The sequence below is a fragment of the Nilaparvata lugens genome, chromosome 14 (genome assembly GCF_014356525.2).
Source record: "Nilaparvata lugens isolate BPH chromosome 14, ASM1435652v1, whole genome shotgun sequence".
NCBI lineage: Eukaryota > Metazoa > Arthropoda > Insecta > Hemiptera > Delphacidae > Nilaparvata > Nilaparvata lugens.
Window position 1 is genome coordinate 4164108 of NC_052517.1, and position 26724 is coordinate 4190831.

The window sequence follows — 26724 nt, forward strand, 5'->3', positions numbered from 1 at the left end:
AATCATATGTTTATTTGTTCTACAATCAGCTGTTTACCGGCTTGATTTCATGAATGTAAAACAGCTGAAATTGAATGACCATGACAAAAAATCTATAAGAACAATATTGAGAAGTCTTCTTTTTTCCTTATTCAAATAAATGAAGTAACAAATAAAGTCCTAGAAGTTGGCAAAAAATTTGCACACACTAGACAACCATAGAACAACCATGTTGTGAAAAACTATACTCAAGTATATCTTCAAGTTCCATGGATCAGAAAATCGTAAAATTCTAGATTTAAGGCTCAGAGTTTCACCTACTAGATTTGGAAATTTAGCAGGAACATTCAGTTGGTTTCCCAGATATGTTCGAAGGACAATTTTAATCTTTTTTTGCAAGAGAGTTTCGTTTTATTTGCTTGAGATCATATTTATAGTAACAAGTAGCATCCCAGTAGAATATTAATAACATAGAATATCAAAACTAAATGAGCACTAAAACACTGAAGCTTCTCATACTCATATAAAACAAACATATTTCTCACCACAGGTCATCATCCACCCTACATATTAATTATGTTCAACACCCACATCACCAACAAACATAATGGAAAACACTAACAGTAGCGCTGTAACAGCTTACAACAACAGTTTTAATGGACAATTAATTCTTTCCTCCAATAATCAAATCAACATAATCAATAAGAACAGTGATCTGAAAAATGGTTATCAAGATGACCCCAAAAATGTAAATCATGATGTGAATTTGTGCTGTATAGAGGTTAAAAATAGTGACAATGGTGCAGAAACTTGTGATGCCAAAGTGTTGAATGATACAGATTTTAATGCGGCAAAAGTGTTCAATGGTGTAGAACCAAAGTATGTGTCTATAATTGATGTAAATTCGTCTCCGGATTTTGTGACAGTGAATGGGGGTGTGGATGGACCTCCAAATAGTGTGTATACAAATGGGGACTGTGACAAAGATGGTTTGGGAAAAGTGCATGTTGCCAGTTTGAATGGTTTTGTTGCAGATGGGAAAACACTAGATTCTGAAGTAAATTTAGGCACAGAATATTGTTCGCAGAATGGTGATGTATTGAGTTTGAAAGAAAGTCAAACCAACTTTGGTGTGCAACAGGTTTTGTGTGCAGAAAATGGTGTACAGGCATTTAATGTCAATGGAGGTCCAGTTTTGGCAGAATCTGAAGATGTTCTGGTGTCGAAGTGTTTGATAGGCGCAGAATCTTGTTTTGGTGGTTCCTTGGACATCAATGGTTCATCAAGATTGATCTCTGAAGAGGGTCTAGGTTCCCAGCAACTGTTGAAGGTTGAAACTGTTGATAGGAATCATCAGAATTTGTGTTCAACCAATTCAGGAACATCTGATGAAGATGTTGATGGACATCATCTGATAATTTCGGATAAGAATCACCAGAAATTGTGTCAATCCAATTCAGGAACATCCGATGAAGACATCAGTGGACATCATCTGTCAATGTCAGCCATTCAGCAGAAATTTACCAACCATATGAACAGCTTAGGTTCGTCTTCTGGTTATGAAACAGATCCCAATGTTTCAATTGTGGATGTGAGTGTAGGTCCTGATGATATTATGAAGTCTTCTGATGCTGGGAAGGTTGGTAGCAGTGGAGACAGGGTTGGGGGTGAAGAGATAAAGAATGATGGTAACCTTGGAGGGTCAATGGTGACAGATGCAGAAGAGGATGAGGGTGATGAGTCCACATCGCAAAGCAATGGGAGATCTTCAAGAAGTGTTGATCCCGATGATTTAACCAAGAGTAATGGGAATTCTGCTAAGGGTGACAATACAGTGTGTAAAAATAGCACAGTTTTTTCAAGTAAGGATGATGTTGAAGATGATGACGATGATGAAGAAGATTCCAATAGAAATGAAGACTCTTTCATGAATGATAATGATATTGATGAGGCCATGGCAAAGAGTGATGAAGAATCTTCCAGAGAAACTAGTCTTGATGGTGTTGCTGTCAAGAGCAATGGACATTCTTTGAAAGATGATGTGGAGGGAGAATCTTCAAGTAAAAAGAGTTCTTCAGGAACATCCAGAGGTGCCAGTGCAGAAAGTGGACAAAGTATGGATGTTGATGATAATGAAGAGGCATCAAGGAAAAATGCTTCAAGTAGTTATGGAAATGATTCTGTCGATTGTTCTGCAGAGGGAATTTCTGACACAAATGACCCAAAAATGTCTGGAAGCCCTGGGGCAGCACTTTCTGCCAAAAATGGGACAAAACCGTCTGCAAGTCGTGGAGCAGGAATCCTTGCCAAAAATGACTCAGAATCCTCTGCAACCTCTGGAGCAGATATTTCTGCCAAAAATGGCGCAAAACCTTCTGCACCATCTGGTGTAGAAGATTCTGCCCCAAATGGCAAACATGCAGAACGTCATGTTGGTGAGGATGATGAAGATGATGATGGTTCCTGTTTGGATGGTTATTCTACCAACGATGAAGAAGATGATGAAATTGATGCCAGAACAAAGGATCTAAAACCTAAGAAGCCGCAGTTGCAGAGGACACGCAGTAATGCTGGATCAACTGACTACTGGAATGAGGAAGGGGAAGATGGATGTATTGTGGAGTTCTTGGACAAAAGCACTGATTGTGTAGGTATTTTAGGTACTTAATTTTTGTTTGTGAAAAGAAACCCTGAAATCACTAGTATTTTGAAATGATTGTTTTCTCTTATAGGACTGATACAGTCCTGTAAAGGTCTCTTAACACCTAGTGTAGCATATTATAGTGAGGTCCAGGTTATAATGTTTGTGTAGGAAGATAGGAGAAAAGGGTTGCCAGATCTCAGCCTTGCCACCCAAACAGCTCATACTGGTATATCTGATCAATTTTACAGTTCATTTTTTTTTCACTTTTTGTGTAGTTGAGAAGTTGATATTGTGGTTATTATTCATATTGAATGAACAATTCAAATTTCTGACAATTTCTTAGTCTTTTTCATTCAACTGTTCATTATTGTTGAAAATAGTTGATCATATTTTATTTCTCAAGAAAAAATATTTTTTAAAGATGTAATAATAAATTTTCATGATTGAGATAAAATATTTTGTCAATTAGTTGAAGCTCTACATTGTTAATAAACGATGTGGCAACATTGCAATGCGTGAAAGAGATAGCACCATCTGCTTTGTTGAACGATCGACAAGGATAGCAACACCATTGCAAATCACACACTGCCATATTATAAAGTGGACTATAGTGAGGTCCACGCTATAACGGCAGTGGAGAAAAATAGGAGAAAAACGTTGCTGATCCTCTGTCTTGTCAATGCCTTCTATAGACGGTAGCTGATACAGGTTTATTGATGTAATATTAATGGTTCATTCTCGTTTAAAATAATCAGTTATATTTTATCAAGCAAGAAATTTCATTTTTCAATAATTTCATAATGAATTTTCATTATTTGGATGAAATATTTTGTTAATCAATTTTTAATTCTACATTGTTAAAAGACAATCTGGAAACAGAGCAAAGCGAGAAAGAGATAGCGCTATCCGCTTTGTTGAATGAAAGACAAGGATAGCAATACCATTGCTAATCAAGCTCTGCCATTATAACATGGACCTCATTATAGAAATATATTATATGTTTGGAAGAAGTAGAGGACCTATTTCCTAATGTTTTAATCAATCTGTCCATTTCACCCCAGTGTAGCGTTGATTTAACATGGGGAGATAGGTTTGCTACATTTCCGAAGACGTATTCCTAGCTACACTAGTAGTTCTGTGAACAGTAGACCTCACGCAGTATCCTCATCCACAAGTACCTGATTGAAACTATAGACCTTATGGAAATACAGCAATAGACTGGCTTCTCCACACATCTGTGTAATCACTTGTCAGCTGATTCATGATGAATAATTCTATAGTCTGATTTTTACTGTAATATTGGCGTATGAAGGAGGCTCCTTTTTCCTTTTATATTATCCTTGAAATGCAAAGTTTCCAAAAACCTTGTATATACGTCGACGCGCAATTAAAAAAGGAACATACCTGTCAAATTTCATGAAAATCTATTACCGCGTTTCGCCGTAAATGCGCAACATATAAACATTTAAACATTAAGAGAAATGCCAAACCGTCGACTTGAATCTTAGACCTCACTTCGCTCGGTCAACTAAGCTAGGTGTGAAGAGACCTTGAGAGTTATTGTGTAATTTTTGGTACTTCATTTCTGTTTTTAAAAGAAACCCCAATATCACTGTAGTATTTCAAAAAATGTGTTGTTTTTTGCAGGATTTGTAATGCTCTTCTCATGTTGCTTTCAATTACAGTAGAATCTCATTAATTTTATAAAATCTTTGATTGATAAATAGAGTGGAATTATACTAAATTTAAGCTTATGAAGCCAAGGATTTGTTTGAATCAACTGAAATTTTTAATTAGATTAGATGTTGGATTTGGATATTTTTCATATGTGGGAAAGGTGTGAACAAATGTTTGAATTATCGAGAATTTCAAACCAGACACTCGTAACAACAGAAATAATAATTTTCAATGGTTAAATAAAAAACGTTCATAGTTGAGTTTGAATATTTTGTTAATTATATTTCTACATTGTTAAAAAAAACTAACTGGCAACGTAGAGAAGGACAGTGTTATCTGCTTTGTCGAATGGTAGACAAGGATAGCAACACCAATGACTGCCATTATAATGTGGACTTCATTATAAAATATACTAACATAGCTTGAATAAGCTATTCTAGTAGCTTATTCTGTTGCTATACTTCGGTTATTCTGTTGTATATCCATACTTTTTCACTATAAAATTAAACGTGAATTTAAAAAAAAAAACACTTATGGAGTGAAAATGCTCTTACATTGGTAGTGACGATCGTTTCGACCTGTTGTTGGTCACACTCAGAGACTGAAGGAATTTACTAGATTAGATTCCTTCAGTGTTATGATGACCATGTCACTACAAATGTAAGTGCATTTTCACTCCATAAGTGTTTTTTTTTTAAATTCACGTTTTAATTTCCGAGGTTACACAGTAGTTTTTGTGACACCCGGTTTATTTCAGGAATTTTTTTTATAGCAATTACCTTTATCATAGACGGCAAAACTGAATTTACTTCATGAACGTACCTCGTAATATACATTGTTACCTATTGCCACAGGATAAAACAATCTTATAAAATATATTGTATAAGTTTTCTCTGCTATTACACAAGATTTGTAACTCTTCCATGTTAGCAACATATCCTGTCCACGTTTTTTCATCTATTTCTTTTTTCATCTATTTGCCATACTTGAGTATCGATGTCTCAACTATGTAATCTAATACTATTGCATGTTTGCGAACTTGTGAATTGTTTGATGAAAAAGTGAAGGAAAACTATGTATCCGAAGAATGAGTGATTGGCAAGGCAGTCAATCACTCTAGTCTATTTATCACTGTGCAATTGTTTTTTATTGATTTGTCAAGGTTAAAGGCGTGGTCTCAGTTCACAGTATTCTATCAGTTTTCGTCTATCTTATTCAAGTTATTCTATAGTGAGGTCCACGTTATAATGGCAGTATTTGATTAACATTGGTGTTGCTATTCTTTTCTATCATTCCACAAAGCAGGTAGCTCTATCCTGTTTTGTATCAAATTATGGTGTTGTGTATCAAGTTGAGTTGATACTGTATCATATTGTGGTTGTTCTTGTTCTATAGTGAGGTCCACGTTATAATGGCAGTATTTGATTAACATTGGTGTTGCTATTCTTGTCTATCATTCCACAAAGCAGGTAGCTCTATCCTGTTTTGTATCAAATTATGGTGTTGTGTATCAAGTTGAGTTGATACTGTATCATATTGTGGTTGTTCTTGTTCTATAGTGAGGTCCACGTTATAATGGCAGTATTTGATTAACATTGGTGTTGCTATTCTTGTCTATCATTCCACAAAGCAGGTAGCTCTATCCTGTTTTGTATCAAATTATGGTGTTGTGTATCAAGTTGAGTTGATACTGTATCATATGTGGTTGTTCTTGTTCTATAGTGAGGTCCACGTTATAATGGCAGTATTTGATTAACATTGGTGTTGCTATCCTTGTCTATCATTCCACAAAGCAGATAGCGCTATCCTGTTTTGTATCAAATTATGGTGTTGTGTATCAAGTTGAGATGATACTGTATCATATTGTCGGTATGTCGAACACTAATTGCTATCGTGAGGTCCACGTTATAATGGCAGTAATTGATTAACATTGGTGTTGCTATCCTTGTCTATCATTCGACAAAGCAGATAACACTATCTTTCTCTGCGTTGTCAGTTAGTTTTTAACAATGTATAAATATAATTAATCAACAAAATATTCAATCTCAAGTATGAACGTTCATTATTTAATCATTGAGAATTGTTTTTCCTTGACCAATAAAATATAGTTGATTATTTTAAACAAGAATGAACAGTTAATATTACACCAGATATTCTGGTATCAGTTATCTTCTAAAGAGACAGTGTCGAGGTATAGAATTTATTGACAACTCCTATCTTTCTCCACTGTCATTATAATATGGACCACACTATAGTATTTTTCTATATTTAGTCTATATATATAAAAGCGAAATGGCACTCACTCACTCACTCGCAGAACTAAAAATCTACCGGACCAAAAACATTTAAATTTGGTAGGTATGTTCAGTTGGCCCTTTAGAGGCGCACTAAGAAATCTTTTGGCAATATTTTAACTCTAAGGGTTGTTTTTAAGGGTTTAAAGTTTGTCTTTTAGCATGTACATTCTTCTTCTCCCAATCTCTTGATTATAATTGAAATTTCCATATCATATGTTACTATAGAACTATAATCTATATAGAGTACCTCTTCGAAACAGTTGTAAACTGGCAACTAAATTAATAATTTTGTCAGGTTGGCATTAAGTTGAGTTGACTTTGTTAGGTTGGCACCAAGTTGAAGATTTAAATGCATTTATCGCGGAAAAATTGATTGGGCACTGCTACTTCAATCCTGGGAATATTATATTACTAACCGTCAGGCTCCCTTCGCTCACCATATCCGTTTAGCAAGACGTTTAGTCTGGACCCCCGACTAGATTCTCCTAACATATGATAAAAATGCTCAAATGAAAAATGCAGGCGAGCGAAGCGAGCCTTCTGTTCTCATTCCTGAACGATCCAGACGGTAGTCCAGGGGGCGGAGCCCCCTGGCTAGACGGATATGGCGAGCGAAGCGAGCCTAACGGCTAGTCCTATGTATATTTCTATAGTCCGGACAAGCCCCCTGTGGGTTGGGGGAGCTTTGAGTCGATCATCGTACTCAAGAATGTGTTGAAAACCAGAATTCACCCCACAGCATTCATGCTTGTCATAGGAGGCGACTAAAATGAACCTCAAGGCAACTCTAGAAGTTGCCTTGCCTTCAAACCCACGGGATCTGCCCCATCAGGGCAGTTTCGGAGGGGCAAAAAGAAAAACCCAAGAGACCAGAGATGGGTGAAACTCCAGGCACAAATGTAGGTCAAGAGGCTGAGTCAAGGGGTGGCCGGGTGCCCTTGAGGCAATTTGGCGACCCCTCCTTCAGCGGTAGGACCTACAAAGAAGCCAGGAGTGGAACTCACGTAGGTCACGAGTTTGTGGGTGGAGAGGTCAAAACTTACCATTGCTCAAAGAAGGGCGGCCATTCAGGCAAAACTTATTGGGAGAGGTGGAGCTTCTGTCCCTGCGAAGTTTCGGAGGGGCAAAAAGAAAAAAACCAAGAGACCAGAGATGGGTGAAACTCCAGGCACAAATGTGGGTCAAGGGGCTGAGTCAAGGGTGGCCGGGTGCCCTTGAGGCAGCTTGGCCACCCCTCCATCAGCGGTAGGACCTACAAAGAAGGTCTGGAGTGGAACTCACGTAGGTCACGAGGACTAATCAGTCTGAAGAGACTGCCAAGCATATCACACTGGATTGCGACAAGCAACCGGGTGATGAATGGGATGTTAGTATAGGGAAAAACTCCTGGTTCTTGTAAAGGACACAGGTATTGGTTTGCCCAACTAACATACTACTTGGGAACACAGTAAGTTTCGGTTGACGTGTGGGGTTCTTTGAAACTTTGGATCCTTGAATCCGTCTCTTCCAAAACAATAAACAATAATAATAAACAATAAACAATTCCAAAACAATAAACAATAGTCCGTGCAAATTTACTTCAGACTTGGGATGGATTTGCGCAGCAGAGAAACATACAGCGGGAGGGATACAGAGGCGCGATGTTACCGTTCTGAACCGGCCAGCGTTCTCCAACTTCTAATGACTGTTCATATGCTCATGCTACATATGCGAAGTTTCCTGTCTGAAATCAGTCTGACGACTGACTCTAATTGACAAATTGGCAACTGCGCTTCTCCTATTAATCACTGTAATTGGCAGATCTCCCTCCATTTCTTTGTGCCGCGCTATTTCTCAAAGTCAGAAGTAATTTTGCTCGGACCATAGTGAGTTCAAGCACGGTTAAATCAGAAGCACAAACTTTCTATTTTCTGTCCCAATTCTTTGTCCATTTGTAAATGTTCGTAATAACTTTTTAACATGTTTCTAGTGACTTTTTACATGTTTTTAATAGGATTTTGTCAATTTTGTTGCAGGCTGAAGCTCGTTTGGCGGCAAAACGACAGGCAAGAGCGGAAGCGCGCGAAATTCGAATGCGAGAGTTGGAACGTCAGCAAAGAGAAGCCGAAGAAACAGCTGATAAAGTCTACGATATCTACAGCACACCAGGTAAAGTAGGGTTTACATTAGTAAAGTTTCCTTGAGTTCAAGTTTTTTGAGTTAAATGGACGATTATGAAATATTGAAGTCAAGTTTACTTGAATATTATCTCCAAGACAAGAGTATGATAGAAAAGTATGAAAAACAAGAAGAAAACTTTGAGATTAATTTTTAGATTCCTTACTTCATGTTCATGATTACAGTGTGAAACCCCCTATTCAAATACATGTAAAACAAAATTCCCCCCAGTGTGAATGCTTCCATTTAACTGCGTGCTTTTCAGATACCGTCCAACGATCGTCTAAATTCCTCTAAGTGTGAAACCCACAATTCAACTACACTACATGCAAAACAAAATTCCTCCCAGTGTGAAAGCCTCAATTTAACTGTGTGCCTTTCAGATGCCGTCCAGTAATCATCTAAATTCCTTTCAGTGTGAAACCCCCTATCCAATTACATTCAAAACAAAATTCCTCCCGGTGTGAAACCCCTCATTCAAATACATGTTAAACAAAACTCCTGCCAGTGTGAAAGCCTCCATTTAATTTCCTGCTTTTCAGATACCGTCCAACGATCGTCTATATTCCTCTCAGTGTGAAACTCCTAATTCAAATACATGTAAAGCAAAATTCCACCCAGTGTAAAAGCCTCCATTTAACTGCGTGCCTTTCAGATGCCGTCCAGTGATCATCTAAATTCCTTTCAGTGTGAAACCCCTCATTCAATTACATTCAAAACAAAATTCCACCCAGTGTGAAAGCCTCCATTTAACTGCGTGCTTTTCAGATGCCGTCCAACGATCGTCGCGTGTGGCAGCCGCTATTGCGACACCTCGCTCTCTCTCTTCCAGGGAGAACCATCGCAGTGAGAGGGAGAGAGAGAACAACAGTTATCATTCGTCGCGGCGGAGCTCTGAAGATTCTCTGGAGGAAGCCACTAGTCTCAGGGATATGAGGGTGAGTTTTTATTCAATTATTTAATTTATTTATTCATTCACTTAATTTATTTGTATTATAATTAATTCATTCGATAAATCCAGAGAGAAAAGATAGCATAAGAAGATGTCCCATGGTTTGTAGAATTCATTCAAAGTTTGCAAGTTTTGTATCAAATTATGGCGATGTGTATCAAGTTGAGATGATACTGTATCATAGTGTGGTGATACTGTATCATACTTAGGTGATATTGTATCCAAAGACCTTGAAGAGATATAGAGAGAATAGACCCACAATGCCTATTCCTTCCCAATGATAGCTCTTACTTGAAATAATTGAAGGTATTTGGGGTATTTTAGCACGAGATATTATATCGATATATTTGTAATATAATAGATTACAAAGGCATTGGTATGTAATAATCTTATAGGTTGCCCCCTCAATGGCCGATTTCAATTCCAAGTAAGTAAGTGTGGTGATACTGTATCATTTATGGTGATACTGTATCATTTATGGTGATACTGTAGAGAAAAGATGACGCAAGAAAATATCCCATGGAATAGGTATTGAATTCATGTTTCAAGCCGATTTTTTGTTAACTCAAGCCGATTACTGTCAACTACTGTCTATTATTAGTGTGTTGTTGGGAGTTTGATTGATTGAGTACTTTATTCATGAAGATTACATTATATACTGGCTTATACACTTATATACAATAGCTTACAATACAGCAAAATTATAGATGAATTTACATAATATAGCCTAAGAAAATAATTATTGAACTGTATATAGTATAAAAAAGCAATTTGTAATAACTAAAGATAATATTGATATGCATCTACATAAATTGGCGGAGCTTTGGACATATCAATTGTCCATTGGCTTTGGCTTTGTCCATTCTTCGGAAAGAATATTCAAAATATCCCTCCCACTAGCTCTCTACCAACTGTGTAAGAGTGTAAGAAGGGCACAGTATGAGAGACTACCAGCGTCACATAGCTTCACCAAAAACAACTACTAGGACTATCGGCTTCAGTTAACACTCACATTTGCAACATAGACACCCTATACACTGTCTATTATTAGTGTGTTGTTGGGAGTGTAAGAGTGTAAGAAGGGCACAGTATGAGAGACTACCAGCGTCACATAGCTTCACCAAAAACAACTACTAGGACTATCGGCTTCAGTTAACACTCACATTTGCAACATAGACACCCTATACACTGTCTATTATTAGTGTGTTGTTGGGAGTGTAAGAGTGTAAGAAGGGCACAGTATGAGAGACTACCAGCGTCACATAGCTTCACCAAAAACAACTACTAGGACTATCGGCTTCAGTTAACACTCACATTTGCAACATAGACACCCTATACACTGTCTATTATTAGTGTGTTGTTGGGAGTGTAAGAGTGTAAGAAGGGCACAGTATGAGAGACTACCAGCGTCACATAGCTTCACCAAAAACAACTACTAGGACTATCGGCTTCAGTTAACACTCACATTTGCAACATAGACACCCTATACACTGTCTATTATTAGTGTGTTGTTGGGAGTGTAAGAGTGTAAGAAGGGCACAGTATGAGAGACTACCAGCGTCACATAGCTTCACCAAAAACAACTACTAGGACTATCGGCTTCAGTTAACACTCACATTTGCAACATAACAGTCCTTTATCATGGCTTATCACCATATATGATACAGTATCAATTTAATATGATACAGTGTCATCTCAACTTGATACACAACACCATAATTTGTTTCAAAACTTACAAACTTTGAATGAATTCTACAAACCATGGGATATCCACTTATGCTATCCTTTCCCTATGATAAAAGTAAATTCTTATGGCTTTTGTTTGTGGGGATTCCCTTGCGGGAAGGTCCCACCGCCTGAATATATCATTTGAGCGGTCAACGGGCCTTACGATGTCATACTTAAGCCGGAACCGACAGTTTAACGTGCCCATCCGATGACACAGGAGTGATCTGGTTAAAACACTTTTGGTATGAGAGGGTTTGAACCCGGGATCTCTATGATGAGACACATATAATATTCAGAAAAGAAGAACAGGATATTGCCCATAACTTTTTCTAGTCCTTAATATTCATCTATCCATTTTTTGAAGTACATAAATGATTAAACTCATAAATAAATTTAATAATGAAGTATTTTTAATAGAGCTACTTGAATGTTCAATCACAAAGAATAACTGTAGTCTGTATAAAATAAGTTGAGATTTGAAGAAAATATCCTAGTTGCCAAATTGTGCAAAATTTCAATTTATTCATACAAGCCCCATATGATAGGATGTATTTAAATTCGTCAACATAGTGGATGCAGAGTTGTCAATTTGAATATTCATCCAGTCATATAAGCTTGCATGAAAAGATTCAAATTTCGCACAGTTTGGCAACTAGGATATTTTCTCGACGTCTCAATTCATTTTAGACAGACTATTGTACCCCTATCATTTATTCATTCATTTATCGATTCATTTATTTACGATACAAATAAAACTGATGTTATATATAACATTGGTAGGTAAAATAATAATGTAGCACTTGTGCTATTTTTCTTCCAAATTTATAGGTGATGACACAGTCCAAAATAGGGTTAGAATTTCACGTGTACAATTTTTATACAATTTTAGTCTACAATTAAGTACTGTACAATTAAGTACTGAAATACAGCTGTGCTTAGTGAGAGAAGTTGTGTATATTTTTACGTTCAAAATTTTATAAAATAACTTGATTAATTCAATATGAAGTGATAATTGAGTGTTATATTTAAATATAGTTTGGTGTTTCAATTTCTCTAAATTAAACATTTTTAGCTTATATATATTTTTGGACGAAAATTGAACTTGAACGTTTTACAGTAGAAACATAACCTATTTTTTGGACATTTTATTAATTTATCAAAATTTGGGAATTGAATAGATTTGGGCCAAGCCTGTTGTTCCTTCTTAATCATATTGATATGATTTGTGATTCTGTCCACGAATAAATAATAATAAAATAAACATGGAAACTATAAATTTTAAATTTAGCTCAATTCAACAAATTAATTAGAAATATTCCACTCAATCACCACTTGTAACAATATAGTGAGATAATATTCAGTTATTTAAGACAATTTGGAACCATGGAAGAATACAAACACTAAAGATCAAAGCTGACTAGTTCCAGCTATACTGGCATTACCAAGTATGTTTCAAAAACACTAAAGATCAAAGATGAGTAGTTCCAGCTATACTGGCTATATTTTTTTCAAAAATTCCTTGTAATTAAATTAATTATGTTTTTTTGGGCAGCACGAACTCAAGAAAGTTTACGGTAAACTTCGTAAAGCGATGCAAATGTCTGTTATTCTTTCTTAAATTCATTAAATTATTTTTCCTACAGTTACGTTGAAAAGTGGCCATTGCTGCACTGATTACAGAACGCAAAGAATCACTTTTCCGCTCTAGTGCGGGAAAACTTTTTCTGCACTCCAGATTTGCAACATGGCAACACAAAATACTTAGTAGGTTATATGGAGCAACAGTGCAGCAAAATCAAAATGAAGTTGGTAACAGTGACTGCTGTGGCTGCTATAGTGAGCAGAGGTGCAACCAAGCACAACGCGCTAATTATTATTCATTATATATTATAACCAACGACAACGAGGACTTTAGGATTTTAGGATTAAGGTTTTTATCAATAATAAAATTACACAGAAAAACATTTGATGCATTTCAGGCAATTTTACCCATAATTACCCACTTTTCATATTCAATGGTAACTGTAGGAAAAACTTAATGTGAAATACGTGCGCAAAGTTCCTCTGCTGCACTCAAGAAACCATTCCGCCCTCGCCTACGGCTCGGGCGTAAACGTTTCTTTCGGTGCAGCAAACTGTCACTTAGCGCACTAGTTGCACAAATAACTATTCTGTGTAGGTAAATAAATTTAATATGATGTTCAAAGTGATATTTAATGTTTGATTTTGCAGCACGAACTGAAGGAGGTGGAGGATAAGTTTCGGAAAGCTATGATAGCCAATGCGCAATTGGACAATGAGAAGGCGGCTGCAGCCTATCAGGTGGAACTGCTCAAAGATCGGCTGGAGGAGATGGATGAAAATCACTCTCAACTCAACGTGAGTTCATTTATTTATCATTTATTTTCAGAAACAAAATGTACATTTCTAGAGATAAACCCCCAACCCAACATACCGGGTGTTTCAAAAAGAATGAATCAATTTTAAACAGTTATTGACCGAAAGTAGTGAGGTCTATGTTTCAACTCGATAAAATATAATATATAATATAAACAAACCACAAACCAATATATAACCTAACCTAACCATTATATTATACTAAAATCAATAACAAAAGTTTTCAGCTGTGAATAACATAGTGAGTAGGTTTTTGATTTTGTATTGAAATTTTTTAAATAAGTGCAATATTTCTAAAGTTTTCAATTTATTGTGATACATTCTGTGATTCATTTGGAGTATAAATTCAACCTTCAAAATTCAAAATTTTAAATCATCATTCCTGGACCGAAAATCAAGTAACGAAGCAGTGTGTGATTACATAACCTTATCTTTTGGACAACATTAACATTTTATCAAAATGTTTGGAGAGAAATAGTACAGGCTCAGCCTAGTTTTTCCTCCAATGTCATAATTGTATTATGATTATAGTAGTTTATACAATAAATGAATGAAATGAAATAACAACAAATTCTTAAAATGAAGAAAAAAATTCTTTCGGAGGAGACGATAAGCCGTTGGTCCCGAGCACCTAAAAAGTAATCGTCATTTCTCATCATCATCCCTCTCACTTATTACCCACGCACAAGACTAAGAGCTTATGTGGGCATCACCCTCAGTATTATTATTATTATTATTAAAATGAATAAAGACAACAATATAAACCAATAACATTTAATAGTTCACCCATAATAAGGATACGTTATAATTAACTATTTCATATAATAGTTGATATTAATAATATTTATTCTACATACTCCTGTCCTGAATTTTTCTAAAGAGTAGAATGGATTTTCAATGACCCATTTTCTTGAATATTTAAGGAACTAGCCGTCAGCCTTGCTTCGCACGCCATATCCGTGTAGCCAAGGGGCTCCGCCCCCTGGACCCCCGACTGCATCGTCCGAAAATGAGATCAACGGGCTCACTTCGCTCGCCTGCATTTTTGTTTTGAGCATTCTTCATTCCATCAGAAAGTCAAAGTACAGAGAAAACGCAGAAAAGCTGAGAAAAACGCTGATTTTGGGCTTATCTTTGATGAAATATTAAAGTCAGAAAATGTTTAAACCCTAGCTAAACCTCTGTACCAAATTTGAACATTTTATTTCTATTACTTGATGAAATAACTGAGAAAACGCAAAAAACGCTAATTTTGGGTGTATCTATGGCGTTATTGCAAATTTCTTCTAACACAACATTATTACACCCTAGCTGAGCTTCTGTACTAAATTTGAACATTTTCTGTTCATTTGTTCTCGATAAAGCTGTGAAAACGCTGGAAAAACGCAGATTTATGGCGTATCTTTGGATATTTTTCCAAATCCGTTCTTAGTGCGCATTTAAAGGGCCAACTGAACATACCTACTAAATTTGAACGTTTTTGATCCGGTAGATTTTTAGTTCTGCGAGTGAGTGAGTGCCATTTCGCTTTTATATTTATAGATAAATAATAAAAAATCCTTAAAATGAATAAAGACAACAATAACATTCTATAGTTCACGTTATAAGACTACGTTATAATTAACTATTTCATATAGTAGTTGATATTAATAATTTATTCTACATACTCCTGTCCTGAATTCTTCTAAAGAGAATGTATTTTCAATGAGCCATTTTCTTGAATATTCAAGGAATGCAGGCAGGGGAAGGGTGCGGAACCCGAAAGGATACAGAAGGGTACAATATTTTGAAATTGTAAGATTGTTAAAATAATAATAATAATAATAATAATAATAAAAGCCTTTATTGGTTCCCAACACTATACAATAATACAAAATAATATGTAGAAAGAATGAACATCTTTGCTGAACTGAAAATATTAAATAACATTACTGAATTAGCTAGCTTTTTTTTCAAATTGTTGAAATATAACTGTTAAAATATAACTGTTTAAAATTGGGTCAATCTTTTTGAAACACCCGGTATTATAACCTATGAACTTTAGTGTATACAGAATGTGCACATTCCAATCGTAAATTGTTCCATCACGTGACTAGTGCAAAATGTTCCCATGGAACGCCATTTCGAAATCGTTGGTTCAAGCTTTTGGCGCGCACTTATAAAGTTGATTTACACTAAAATGTGTCGTTTACTAGCTGCGTGAATTAAGAAAGGCTGTTTTACAAACTTACCGTCTAGAAAAGTGTGCATTTCTTTCACTCCATTAATCTCAAATTTTCTATAGAGAAAAATTCATTTAATGAATGGTTATCAAACATCAAATTTTTGGTTATCTATGTATTAATGTATATATGTATAGGTATTAATGTATTCTATGGCTATGCTATGGTAAACAAACTATCAGCGCATGCGCAGAGAAGCAAGCTGACTACAATAATCGACCAATGAGAGCTCAGATAGTTGTAACATGTACCAGGTCGGACAATTTACCACGCTTCGACTGTGGGGCAGGATTTTGGAACTGGTACCATAGTGAGTCCACGTTATAATGACAGTATTTGATCAACTTTGGTTTTGCTATCCTTGTCTATCATTCGACAAAGCCGGTGGTATTATCCTTTTCTAGGTCCACAACGAAGCCAATTATGTTTATGACAGTGTATAAATATAATTAATTAATGCAGAGAATCGGCATCGCTATTCTTCTATCTTTATCTTTTGGTAGAGAGTTAGTAGGGAGGATATTTTTAATATTCTTTCCGAAGAATGGACATTGATATGTCCAAAGCTCCGCCAATTTATGTAGATGCATAACAATATAATTATTATCTATAGTTATTATATTACAAATTACTTTTTCATATCATATACAGTTCAATAATTATTTTCTTAGTCTATATTATGTAAATTCATCTATAATTTTGCTGTATTGTAAGCTATTGTATATAAGTGTATAAGCCAGTATATATTGTAATCTACATAAATAAAGTACTCAATCAATCCACTGCCATTATAACGTGGACCTCACTATAGTTTCTGGTAGAGAATCTGTCAAAACTCTTCCCATGGAACGCGGAACTTTTTAACTGGTAAATTGTGAATCGGACAATTTAGCACATTCCATGTACACAGAATGGGCCCAATGTCCCACTAAAGAGGTGTAACAGTCAAAGACCATAGAATCTACAAATCTATCTTCAATAGACTCGCACTACTCAATGCCTGTCACTAAATTTAGTCTAAAATCTATGGTGACCCAATTCCTAGACTAGTTCAATTGAATCTAGATCAAATTCTTTGTCTAGAATAGTTGGCTTGTTGTAGCACAGACAATCTATAGTGAGGTCCACGTTATAATGGCAGTGTTTGATCAGCAATGGTGTTGCTATCCTTGTCTATCATTCAACAAAGCGGATAGCGCTATCTCTTTCTCGCTTTGCTGTGTTGTCAGATCGTATTTCAACAGAATTAATAGAATTAATAATTGATTAACACAATTCATTATGAAATTATTGAAAAATTAAATGTCTTGTTTAATAAAATATAATTGAATATTATAAACGAGAATGAACAGTTAATATTACATCAATAAACCTGTATCAGCTACCGTCTATAGAAAGCATTGACAAGACAGAGGATCGGCATCGTTTAACAAAATGTTTTATCTTTATGAAAATTTATTATTGAATTATTGAAAAATATTATTTATTACTCAATGAAATATAATTGATTATTTTAAACGAGAATGAACAGTTAATATTACATCAATAAACTTGTATCAGCTACCGTCTATAGAAGGCATTGACAAGACAGAGGATCGGCATCGTTTAACAAAATATTTTATCTTTATGAAAATTCATTATGGAATTATTGAGAAATATAATTTCTTGCTTAATAAAATATAATTGATAATTTTAAACGAGAATGAACAGTTAATATTACATCAATAAACCTGTATCAGCTACCGTCTATAGACGGCATTGACGAGGCAGAGGATCGGCAACGTTGTTCTATCTTTCTCCACTGCCATTATAACGTGGACCTCACTATAGTCAGTCAGCATTGGTTGGACGGGTTGCATTGATGTGTTATATAATAGGAAAGATGCCAGTTTGAAGGGATCTCTCAATAGAAGTTCTTGGGGACTTGAATAAAAGTGTCTGTCTTTCGTTTAGGCTTTGAGCCAATAGGGAAAGGTCAAAATGTAATTTTCTCTGTGCGTTCTAGAACTTGATTGAATTTTAATTGGATCATGTGATGGTGTAATGAAAGTCTATAGTGAGGTCCACGTTATTTATTTATTTATTAGAACTGTCACAAACACGATATTTGGAAAGAGAAACAGGCAATTGCCCAAAACTGCTTCAATTCCTTGATTTTGGCACATAAATAGTCCAAAGTGAGGTTAAGTTTAAAATTTCTGTTTTCACCAAAGATTAACACTCAGAGAATACGTATTCGAGATATGACTGATGAATTTTGAATTTCGAAGGGTTGATAAGAGCCGGAAATAACACTGAACAATCCGAAAGTTTCAATAATATTGAAATAAACTTGAAAATTTTGAGCAGAAAAATTAAAACTACTATCACTGCAACTATCAGCTGTTTTTTTTTTTTTATAATGGCAGTGGTGAAAGATAGGAGAACAGTGTTGAAGTTTCTCTGTTTTGTCACTGGCTTCTGTAGAGGTTAGCTGATACCGGTATATATTTGATGTAATATCAACAGTTCATTCTTTACATTTATCTTTCTTTTTGTGTTTTACATTTTCGCTCACAAACTCTATCAGTTTATTACTATGTACCTATGCCAGCGCACAAACCTAGGTTTTGCTGGTTTTGTCGGATAGAAAACAAGTTATTTTTAATTTTAAGAGCAGGTTTCCGAGCTCGGGATTTAGCCAAGTTCTAGACTTAAAACAGCTGGAGTCAGAAAATTGGCTGCCCAAAACGACTATGCCCACTACCTCCGTAAACAAAGCCGTAGTGCATTCGTGTGACGTCAGCACAGGTAGGGCTTCTACACCAATAGAAACACTAGCTGATATAGATCATCTGAAATCAACGAATTTTCATTGGTGTAGGAGCCCTACCTGTGATGACTTCACACGAATGCACTACGGCTTTGTTTGCGGAGGTAGTGCTCCGTGTGGTAGTGCTATGCCCCGTTTCTGAAAGCCAATTCTCTGACTCCAGATGTTTAAAGTCTAGAACTTAGCCAAATCCCGAGCTCGGAAACAGGCCCTAAGAGTTTATGTGTTATTGGAATTCTATTATGCATTTCTTGCTTGTATATTATTTTCATAATTCATAGTCTACATTGTATTGTTTTCAATTTGACAAATTAAATTTGAATTTGATTCTTGTTTGAAACGATCAGAAATTATGTTTTAATCGTCATTAAATATATATTATTTGATGATTGAATGATGAATTTTCATAAATGAAAATTAACATTTGGTTAATGAATTATAATTATATTTCTACATTGTTCAAAAAAGATCTAGCAACATTTTTCACTTGAGTTATAACTGTCGACTACTGTCTATTATCTAATAATAGCGTAAGTAGATATCCCATGGTATAGGGCGTTTATGTCGCAACTTTTACTGTTATCTCAAGCCGATTACTGTTGATTATTGTCGATTTTTACTGTTTTGTTGGGGTGAGAGTGTATGAACGGCACAATATGAGAGACTACCAGCGTCACACAGCTTCACGGGAAAGAATTACATGAACTATCGACTTGAGATAACAGTAAAAATTGCGACATAAACGCCCTATGGGATATCTACTTATGCTATTGTTTCTCTATGTTATTAGTGTGTTGTTGGGAGTGTAAGAGTGTAAGAAGGGCACAGTATGAGAGACTACCAGCGTCACATAGCTTCACCAAAAACAACTACTAGGACTATCTGGCAACGTTGCGGATCTAGAAAAAGATAGCGCTATCTGATTTGTCGAATGATAGACAAGGAAAGCAACACTAATGTTAATCAAATACTGCCGTTATAACGTGGACCTCACTATAGGAAGATGATACAAGGATGATAGACAAGGATAGCAAGACCCATGTTAATCAATGACTGCAATAGTATAACGACGATCTCACTATTGTTACCATAGTTTGTGACTTTTATCTGATTTGATTCGACTAATATGCTATACTTTGTTTTTGGACTATCTTTTGTGCGTTTTTATCTATTTTTTGTATGTTTTATTCGTGTTATTTCAAGGGTTTTGTGTGTTTTATTTTAGAGAGAACATCGTGACAAGTGCAGACAATTTGAAGCTTTAAAAAGAGCGGCTGCCTTTTATCTGATTTGATTTGACTAATAAGCTATACTTTGTTTTTGGACCATCTTTTGTGCGTTTTCATCCACTTTTTGTGTGTTCAATTTGTGTTATTTCATGGTTTTTGTGTGTTTTATTTTAGAGAGAACATCGTGACAAGTGTAGACAATTCGAAGCTTTAAAAAGAGCGGCTGCCAAATTGCAGGAAGATTTAGAATTCACCAGGGCACAACTAGAAGATCGAGATCGACTTATCGAGGTTAGTATCGATCGACTTATCGAGGTTAGTATCGATCGGTTTGAGTTTGCAATGTATTTCTGTAACTTGAAGCTTGCCATTGGTCTCTTCAGACCTTGCACACGTAATAAATAAATAATCAATCAATCAATCAATCAATCAATCAATCAATCAATCAAATCCTTCATCCTCACCACTTCCTCATAATTCATCATCTCCTCCTCTTCTTCCTCCTCCTCCTCCTCTTCCTCTTCCACCTTCTCCAACCATCCTCACCAATTCCTCATCCTTCATCATCTCCTCCACTCCCTCCTCCTCCTCGTCCCTCTCCTCCTCTTCCTCCTTTGGTAGAGAGTTAGTGGGGAGGATATTTTTAATATTCTTTTCGCCACACTGCACAGAAAGCAGCTGTTTTCCAGTCCCTACGTAGATCTGAAAGACCTTGTTTGCAGACGACGTCAGAAAAGGGTTTCTTTTCCGGTCTAGGCCAGAAAGTTGTCTCTTTCCAGCCGCTTATGGCTGGAAACAACGCGCTAATTATTATTAATAAGTCATCCGCTAGATCGGGCGAGTGTCCACTTTCATAATAAGCTGAAGTCGCCATGATTTTAGTTCCAGTTTCGAATCAAACTAATTCGCTTCGCAACCAGTTTTATTCAATTATTTATTGTTGATTAGTGCATTCCGAATTTTCAAAAATGCTTGAAGATGACTGTGGTATTCCAAGTGAAATTTTAAAAGAATCTGAAATCCTGACTGCAAATCTTCTACCAATAAAATCAAGAGATAGGTACGATAGCTTAACGAGTATTCTTTATTTTGTATTCTTTATTTATTTTGTCAGCAATACCTGTAGTGTGGCGAAAAATATCGTTCGCACCACGGGCAAAAATGTTTTTCCAGCTCTCAATCTTTTCTAGTCCTCGGCCTACGGCCTCGGACTTGAAAACCGATTTCGAGCTGGAAAAATCTCATTTTCTGCTCTAGGTGCGAAATATACTATTCCGAAGAATGGACATTGATATGTCCAAAGCTCCGCCAATTTATGTAGATGCATAACAATATGATTATTATCTATAGTTATTATATTACAAATTGCTTTTTCATATCATATACAGTTCAATAATTATTTTCTTTTCCTACAGTTACGTTGAAAAGTGGCCATTGCTGCACTGATTACAGAACGCAAAGAATCACTTTTCCGCTCTAGTGCGGGAAAAATTTTTCTGCACTCCAGATTTGCAACATGGCAACGCAAAATACTTAGTAGGTTATATGGAGCAACAGTGCAGCAAAATCAAAATGAAGTTGGTAACAGTGACTGCTGTGGCTGCTATAGTGAGCAGAGGTGCAACCAAGCACAACGCGCTAATTATTCATTATATTATAATATTATAACCAAGGAAAGCGACAGCACAGTGCCACCACAGCACACACCACACAGCTGCCCCCCGCCATTCAAACACACATACATTATTCAGGCAATTTTACCCATAATTACCCACTTTTCATATTCAATGCTAACTGTAGGAAAAACTTAATGTGAAATACGTGCGCAAAGTTCCTCTGCTGCACTCAAGAAACCATTCCGCCCTCGCCTACGGCTCGGGCGTAAACGTTTCTTTCGGTGCAGCAAACTGTCACTTTGCGCACTAGTTGCACAAATAACTATAGTCTATATCATGTAAATTCATCTATAATTTTGCTGTATTGTAAGCTATTGTATATAAGTGTATAAGCCAGTATATATTGTAATCTACATAAATAAAGTACTCAATCAATCAATCAATCCTTCTCCTCCTCTTTCTTCCTCCTCTTCCTTATTATCTCCTATTCATTTTTCCCCTTTTTCTTCTCCTCCTTTCCTTGTACCTTCCTCTCAACCTTATTATAAACAAATTTCTCGCACCAACCTATTGGCCCTATTTTGTACTGATTCCTTGACATTTTTCTGATATTATGTCAATATCCACTACGTTATTTTCAACTGATTTAGGGCCGGTTTCCGAGCTCGGGATTTCGCTAAGTTCTAGACTTTAAACAGCTGGAGTCAGATAATTTATTTATTTATTTACAATGCAAATGATACTAATGTAATAACATTGAAAGGTGAAATAAGGTAGTCCTTGTGCTATTTTTCTTCCAAATTTATAAGTGACAAAGTCCAAGATAAGGTTAGAATTTCACGTGTACATTTTTTATAAAATTTTAGTCCAAAATAAACATTAAAACTATAAATTTTGAATTTAGATGGATTGAATTAATCCTCACTACTTTGATTCTTTGGAATTGGTTTTCCGAAACGGGGCGTAGTCGCAGTCATTGTCATAGTCACTTTTGAATTAAATTCCAAAATCTAGAAAAGTAGACACTTGATAAAATAAAGAGGAAATAGTGTAAAGTTTCAGCTATTTTGAGTTATTTAGAAATGTTTTATTTCGTCAAGGAAAAACGTTTCCAATTATAGAAATGTGAAAATAAAAACTGCGACTACTGTTATGAAAGCTGTGACTACGCCCCGTTTTGGAAAGCCTATTTTCTGACTCCAGCTGTTTAAAGTCTAGGACTTAGCTAAATCCCGAGCTCGGAAACCGGCCTTAAATGTTAATTTTGTCAACAAGTTTGTTCTCGCTTCATTACACTTTTTAACCATTCAACCAGTCTAAGGGTAACCGTCCACTGGAACCGTATTCAACCGATCCGTTCGGCCGTTGGATCGGACGAATCTGCCGGCCGTTAATTCGTCCGAATATGGTCGTCCATTCGAACCGTTTACGTCAGTCTAGTTCAGTAGTTGGCTGAACTATTGAATATTGAATTAACTACCATCATAGCCATCAACATTTTTCATAAACAAATATTGAGATTTTGAAAATTGAATAAACAAATGTCCACTATTGAATGAAAAAGACTAAGAAATTGTCAAAAAACCACTGATTTATTGATAATTAGAAAGACCGGTTTCGGTTATTACACCATTGTCAATCTCTGATAAACTCAATTGAATCAGTTTATCAGAGATTGACATTTCTAATTATCAATAAATCAGTGGTTTTTTGACAATTTCTTAGTCTTTTTCATTCAATATGAATAATTACCACAATATCAACTTCTCAACTACACAAAAAATGTCCACTAAATTAGTTATTCATTACAATAATTCTACCTTCAGATCCTATTTGTTCAGTAATCTTTGTCTACAGATTCCTTTGAACATCACGACGATGACATCTTTTGTCTCGCATATCCCACTATGGAACATGCTCTTGAACCAAACTTATCAACTTTTCGTTGCCCATAGTTGAAACTTTATAAAACAGAACAAGTTCAAAAAACAGACAAGACTGTGAAACAATTTTAAGGTTAGGCTCAGCTCGACTTCAATGATTAAATTGAGATTTTGAAAATTGAATCAACAAATGTCCACTAAATTAGTTATTCATTACAATAATCCTACCTTCAGATCCTATTTGTTCAGTAATCTTTGTCTACAGATTCCTTTGAACATCACGACGATGATATCTTTTGTCTCGCATATCCCACAATGGAACATGCTCTTGAACCAAACTTATCAACTTTTCGTTGTCCATAGTTGAAACTTTATAAAACAGAACAAGTTCAAATAACAGACAAGACTGTGAAACAATTTTAAGGTTAGGCTCAGCTCGACTTCAATGATTAAATTGAGATTTTGAAAATTGAATAAACAAATGTCCACTAAATTAGTTATTCATTACAATAATCCTACCTTCAAATCCTATTTGTTCAGTAATCTTTGTCTACAGATTCCTTTGAACATCACGACGATGATATCTTTTGTCTCGCATATCCCACAATGGAACATGCTCTTGAACCAAACTAATCAACTTTTCGTTGTCCATAGTTGAAACTTTATAAAACAGAACAAGTTCAAAAAACAGACAAGACTGTGAAACAATTTTGAGGTTAGGCTCAGCTCGACTTCGGCCGGATAGAGCCGGAAAATCCCATTCAATTCGGATCGAAAACTTGATCGGCCGTGCATGGACGTATGCACCTGTTGCAATGGACGAGCATCTATAGCTTTCTTTGTTGGGGGATCGTTCGGACGAGTTCGGTTGTTTTCGGCCGATGCTAGTTCGGACGAAATCGGTTCCAGTTGAAGGCCCACCTAATAACTACTAATACCAATGCTAGAGTGAGGTCCACGTTACAATGGCAGAGGAGAAAGATAGAAGAACAGCGTTGCCGATTCTCTGCCTTGTCTCTGCCTTCCATAGAAAAGATAGCTGATACCGGTATATATGATGTAATATTCAACTAGTTTCTTCTTATCTGTTTTGCCACCTAAATGTTCATTTTCTCAACAAGCTTCTCCTTATCTGTTTTGTCAGGAACAAGGTCTCGTGATAGTGGGAGGGGAGTACTCGTCGAGTGGAGAGGACGATGATCATAGCGGAGGTGATAGTGGCAGGCTGAGCAAAACACCGAAAACACCGAAACGGGCGCTAGTGTCCTCACAGGTCGCTGAGGTCCTTGAGAAGGTCGGCACAGGGTCTTTAGGTGAGTTAAAACTGCCCTCATCAATAATATCATAGAGAAAAGATAGATAGCATAAGAAGATATCCCATGCTTTGTAGAATTCATTCAAAGTTTTGTATCAAATTCAATTCAATTTATTTGCCATATGTACAAGATTTATACAATTACAAATTCACATAATAATTGGGTACATCATACAGAAATTCAGAATATACTCTATTCTAGAAATAATAAAAATAAATTAGATATAACATAACTGAAATCCTAGTTGTACTCATTTTACCGGCAGTAATTGCTAGCAGAGACACGTGTCTGATCGCTAGCAATGAGTTCAGTTCAAATAATTGAAAGATTTTTTTTGACTGAAACACAAAAAAAGAACTTTGTTGAAATTCACAAAATCACAATTTTATTTTAGGTATTCACCAAATCAATCTATTATGTGTAATTTTATGATTAAAAGTCTATTTTGAAAAATATTCTAGTTTTTACCCATTCATCAATATCTTTTGTAAGTTTTTTGTTTAGTGTTGTAAGTGAGAGCACGGATTGTTGGTAAATGTTTAGTTTTATTAATAGAAAGGATTAAGTTTTTTATATATTGCTGTCTTATGGTGAGAACATTCATTTCTTGGAAAACGTCCCTACTAGGATAGATCCTTGGTTTGCCCAAGGCTGCTTTGACTAAAAATTTCTGCAAAATGAAAAATATCTTTAAATGAGTAATATCTTTAAATATCTTTAAATGACCTCCAAACAATATGTCAATAGAACATGTGCATATGCTAAGTAGATATTCCTTATGATGTCATAGTTTGTTAACTGATTAATTTTGTAAAAAGTATGTATAAGGTATTTCAACTTGGAGCATTATGGCAACTTGGCAAATTATGGTGTTGTGTATCAAGTTGAGTGATACTGTATCATTAGTGGTGGATGATAGCATAGCCACCTCTAATACAAGGCCCCGGCCTACAATATTGCAACGTCGCAGTGTAGGCCTAAAATCTGATACATGATTGGTGGAAAAGATTTTTTTAAATACCAGCTGATCTTTTTCACCAATCATGTATTAGATTCTAGGCCTACACTGCGACGTTGCAATATCGTAGGCCGGGGCCTTGTATTAGAGGTGGGTATGGTGAAAGCATAAAGAAGATATCCCATGGTTTGTAGAATTCATTCAAAGTTTGGAAGTTTTGTATCAAATTATGGTGTTGTGTATTAAGTTGAGATGATACTGTATCATATTGTGTTGATACTGTATAATACTGTAGTGATACTGTATCATATTGTGTTGATACTGTTTCATTTATGGTGACATCATAGGGAAAATATAGCATAAGAAGATAGATATCCCATGGTTTGTAGAATTCATTCAACTTTTGTATCAAATTATGGAGTTGTGTATCAAGTTGACATGATACTGTATCATTTTGTGTTGATACTGTATCATGTGTGGTGAAACTGTATCATGTGAGGTGTTACTATATCATAGTCTATTGTTTTAATACTGTTTCGTTCATGGTGATACCATAGAGAAAAGATATACAAATATATTTATTTATTTATTTATTTATTTATTTATTTATAAGGTTAGCAAAAAATACAATAATCGGAAAAGAAAAAACAGGCTATTGCCTAAAACTTCTTCAATTTCCTAATTTAGTTTTAAATTGTCCAAATATTATAGGTTATGTCCATTCAAATTTCTACACCAAATCACAATCTAAAATATATTAATTAGAATAAAACAAACAATTTTAAATTTGGATGGATTAATAATAAAAGTTTCTTAAAAACATGAAACAAACTATAAATTCACAAAATAAAGAATAA

At 35.5% G+C, this 26724-nt stretch overlaps 1 protein-coding gene across 6 annotated transcripts in view; it reads left to right on the forward strand.

The window, feature by feature from the left end:
* LOC111052070 (leucine-rich repeat flightless-interacting protein 2) overlaps window positions 1-26724 on the forward strand; it is an 88129-nt gene that overhangs the window by 44553 nt on the left and 16852 nt on the right. For 3 of the 6 annotated variants that reach the window (XR_005572861.1, XM_039440549.1, XM_039440550.1), the window contains exons 2-7: window positions 530-2626; window positions 8613-8745; window positions 9523-9692; window positions 13667-13813; window positions 20269-20385; window positions 24738-24906. Coding sequence is in view for 5 of the 6 variants with exons in the window: in XM_039440549.1 (XP_039296483.1) it covers window positions 587-2626; window positions 8613-8745; window positions 9523-9692; window positions 13667-13813; window positions 20269-20385; window positions 24738-24906 (2776 nt within the window). In the remaining variant the exon portion in view is untranslated. The remainder of the gene's footprint in view (window positions 1-529; window positions 2627-8612; window positions 8746-9522; window positions 9693-13666; window positions 13814-20268; window positions 20386-24737; window positions 24907-26724) is intronic. The other 3 variants (XM_039440551.1, XM_039440552.1, XM_039440553.1) reach the window with 1 other exon arrangement.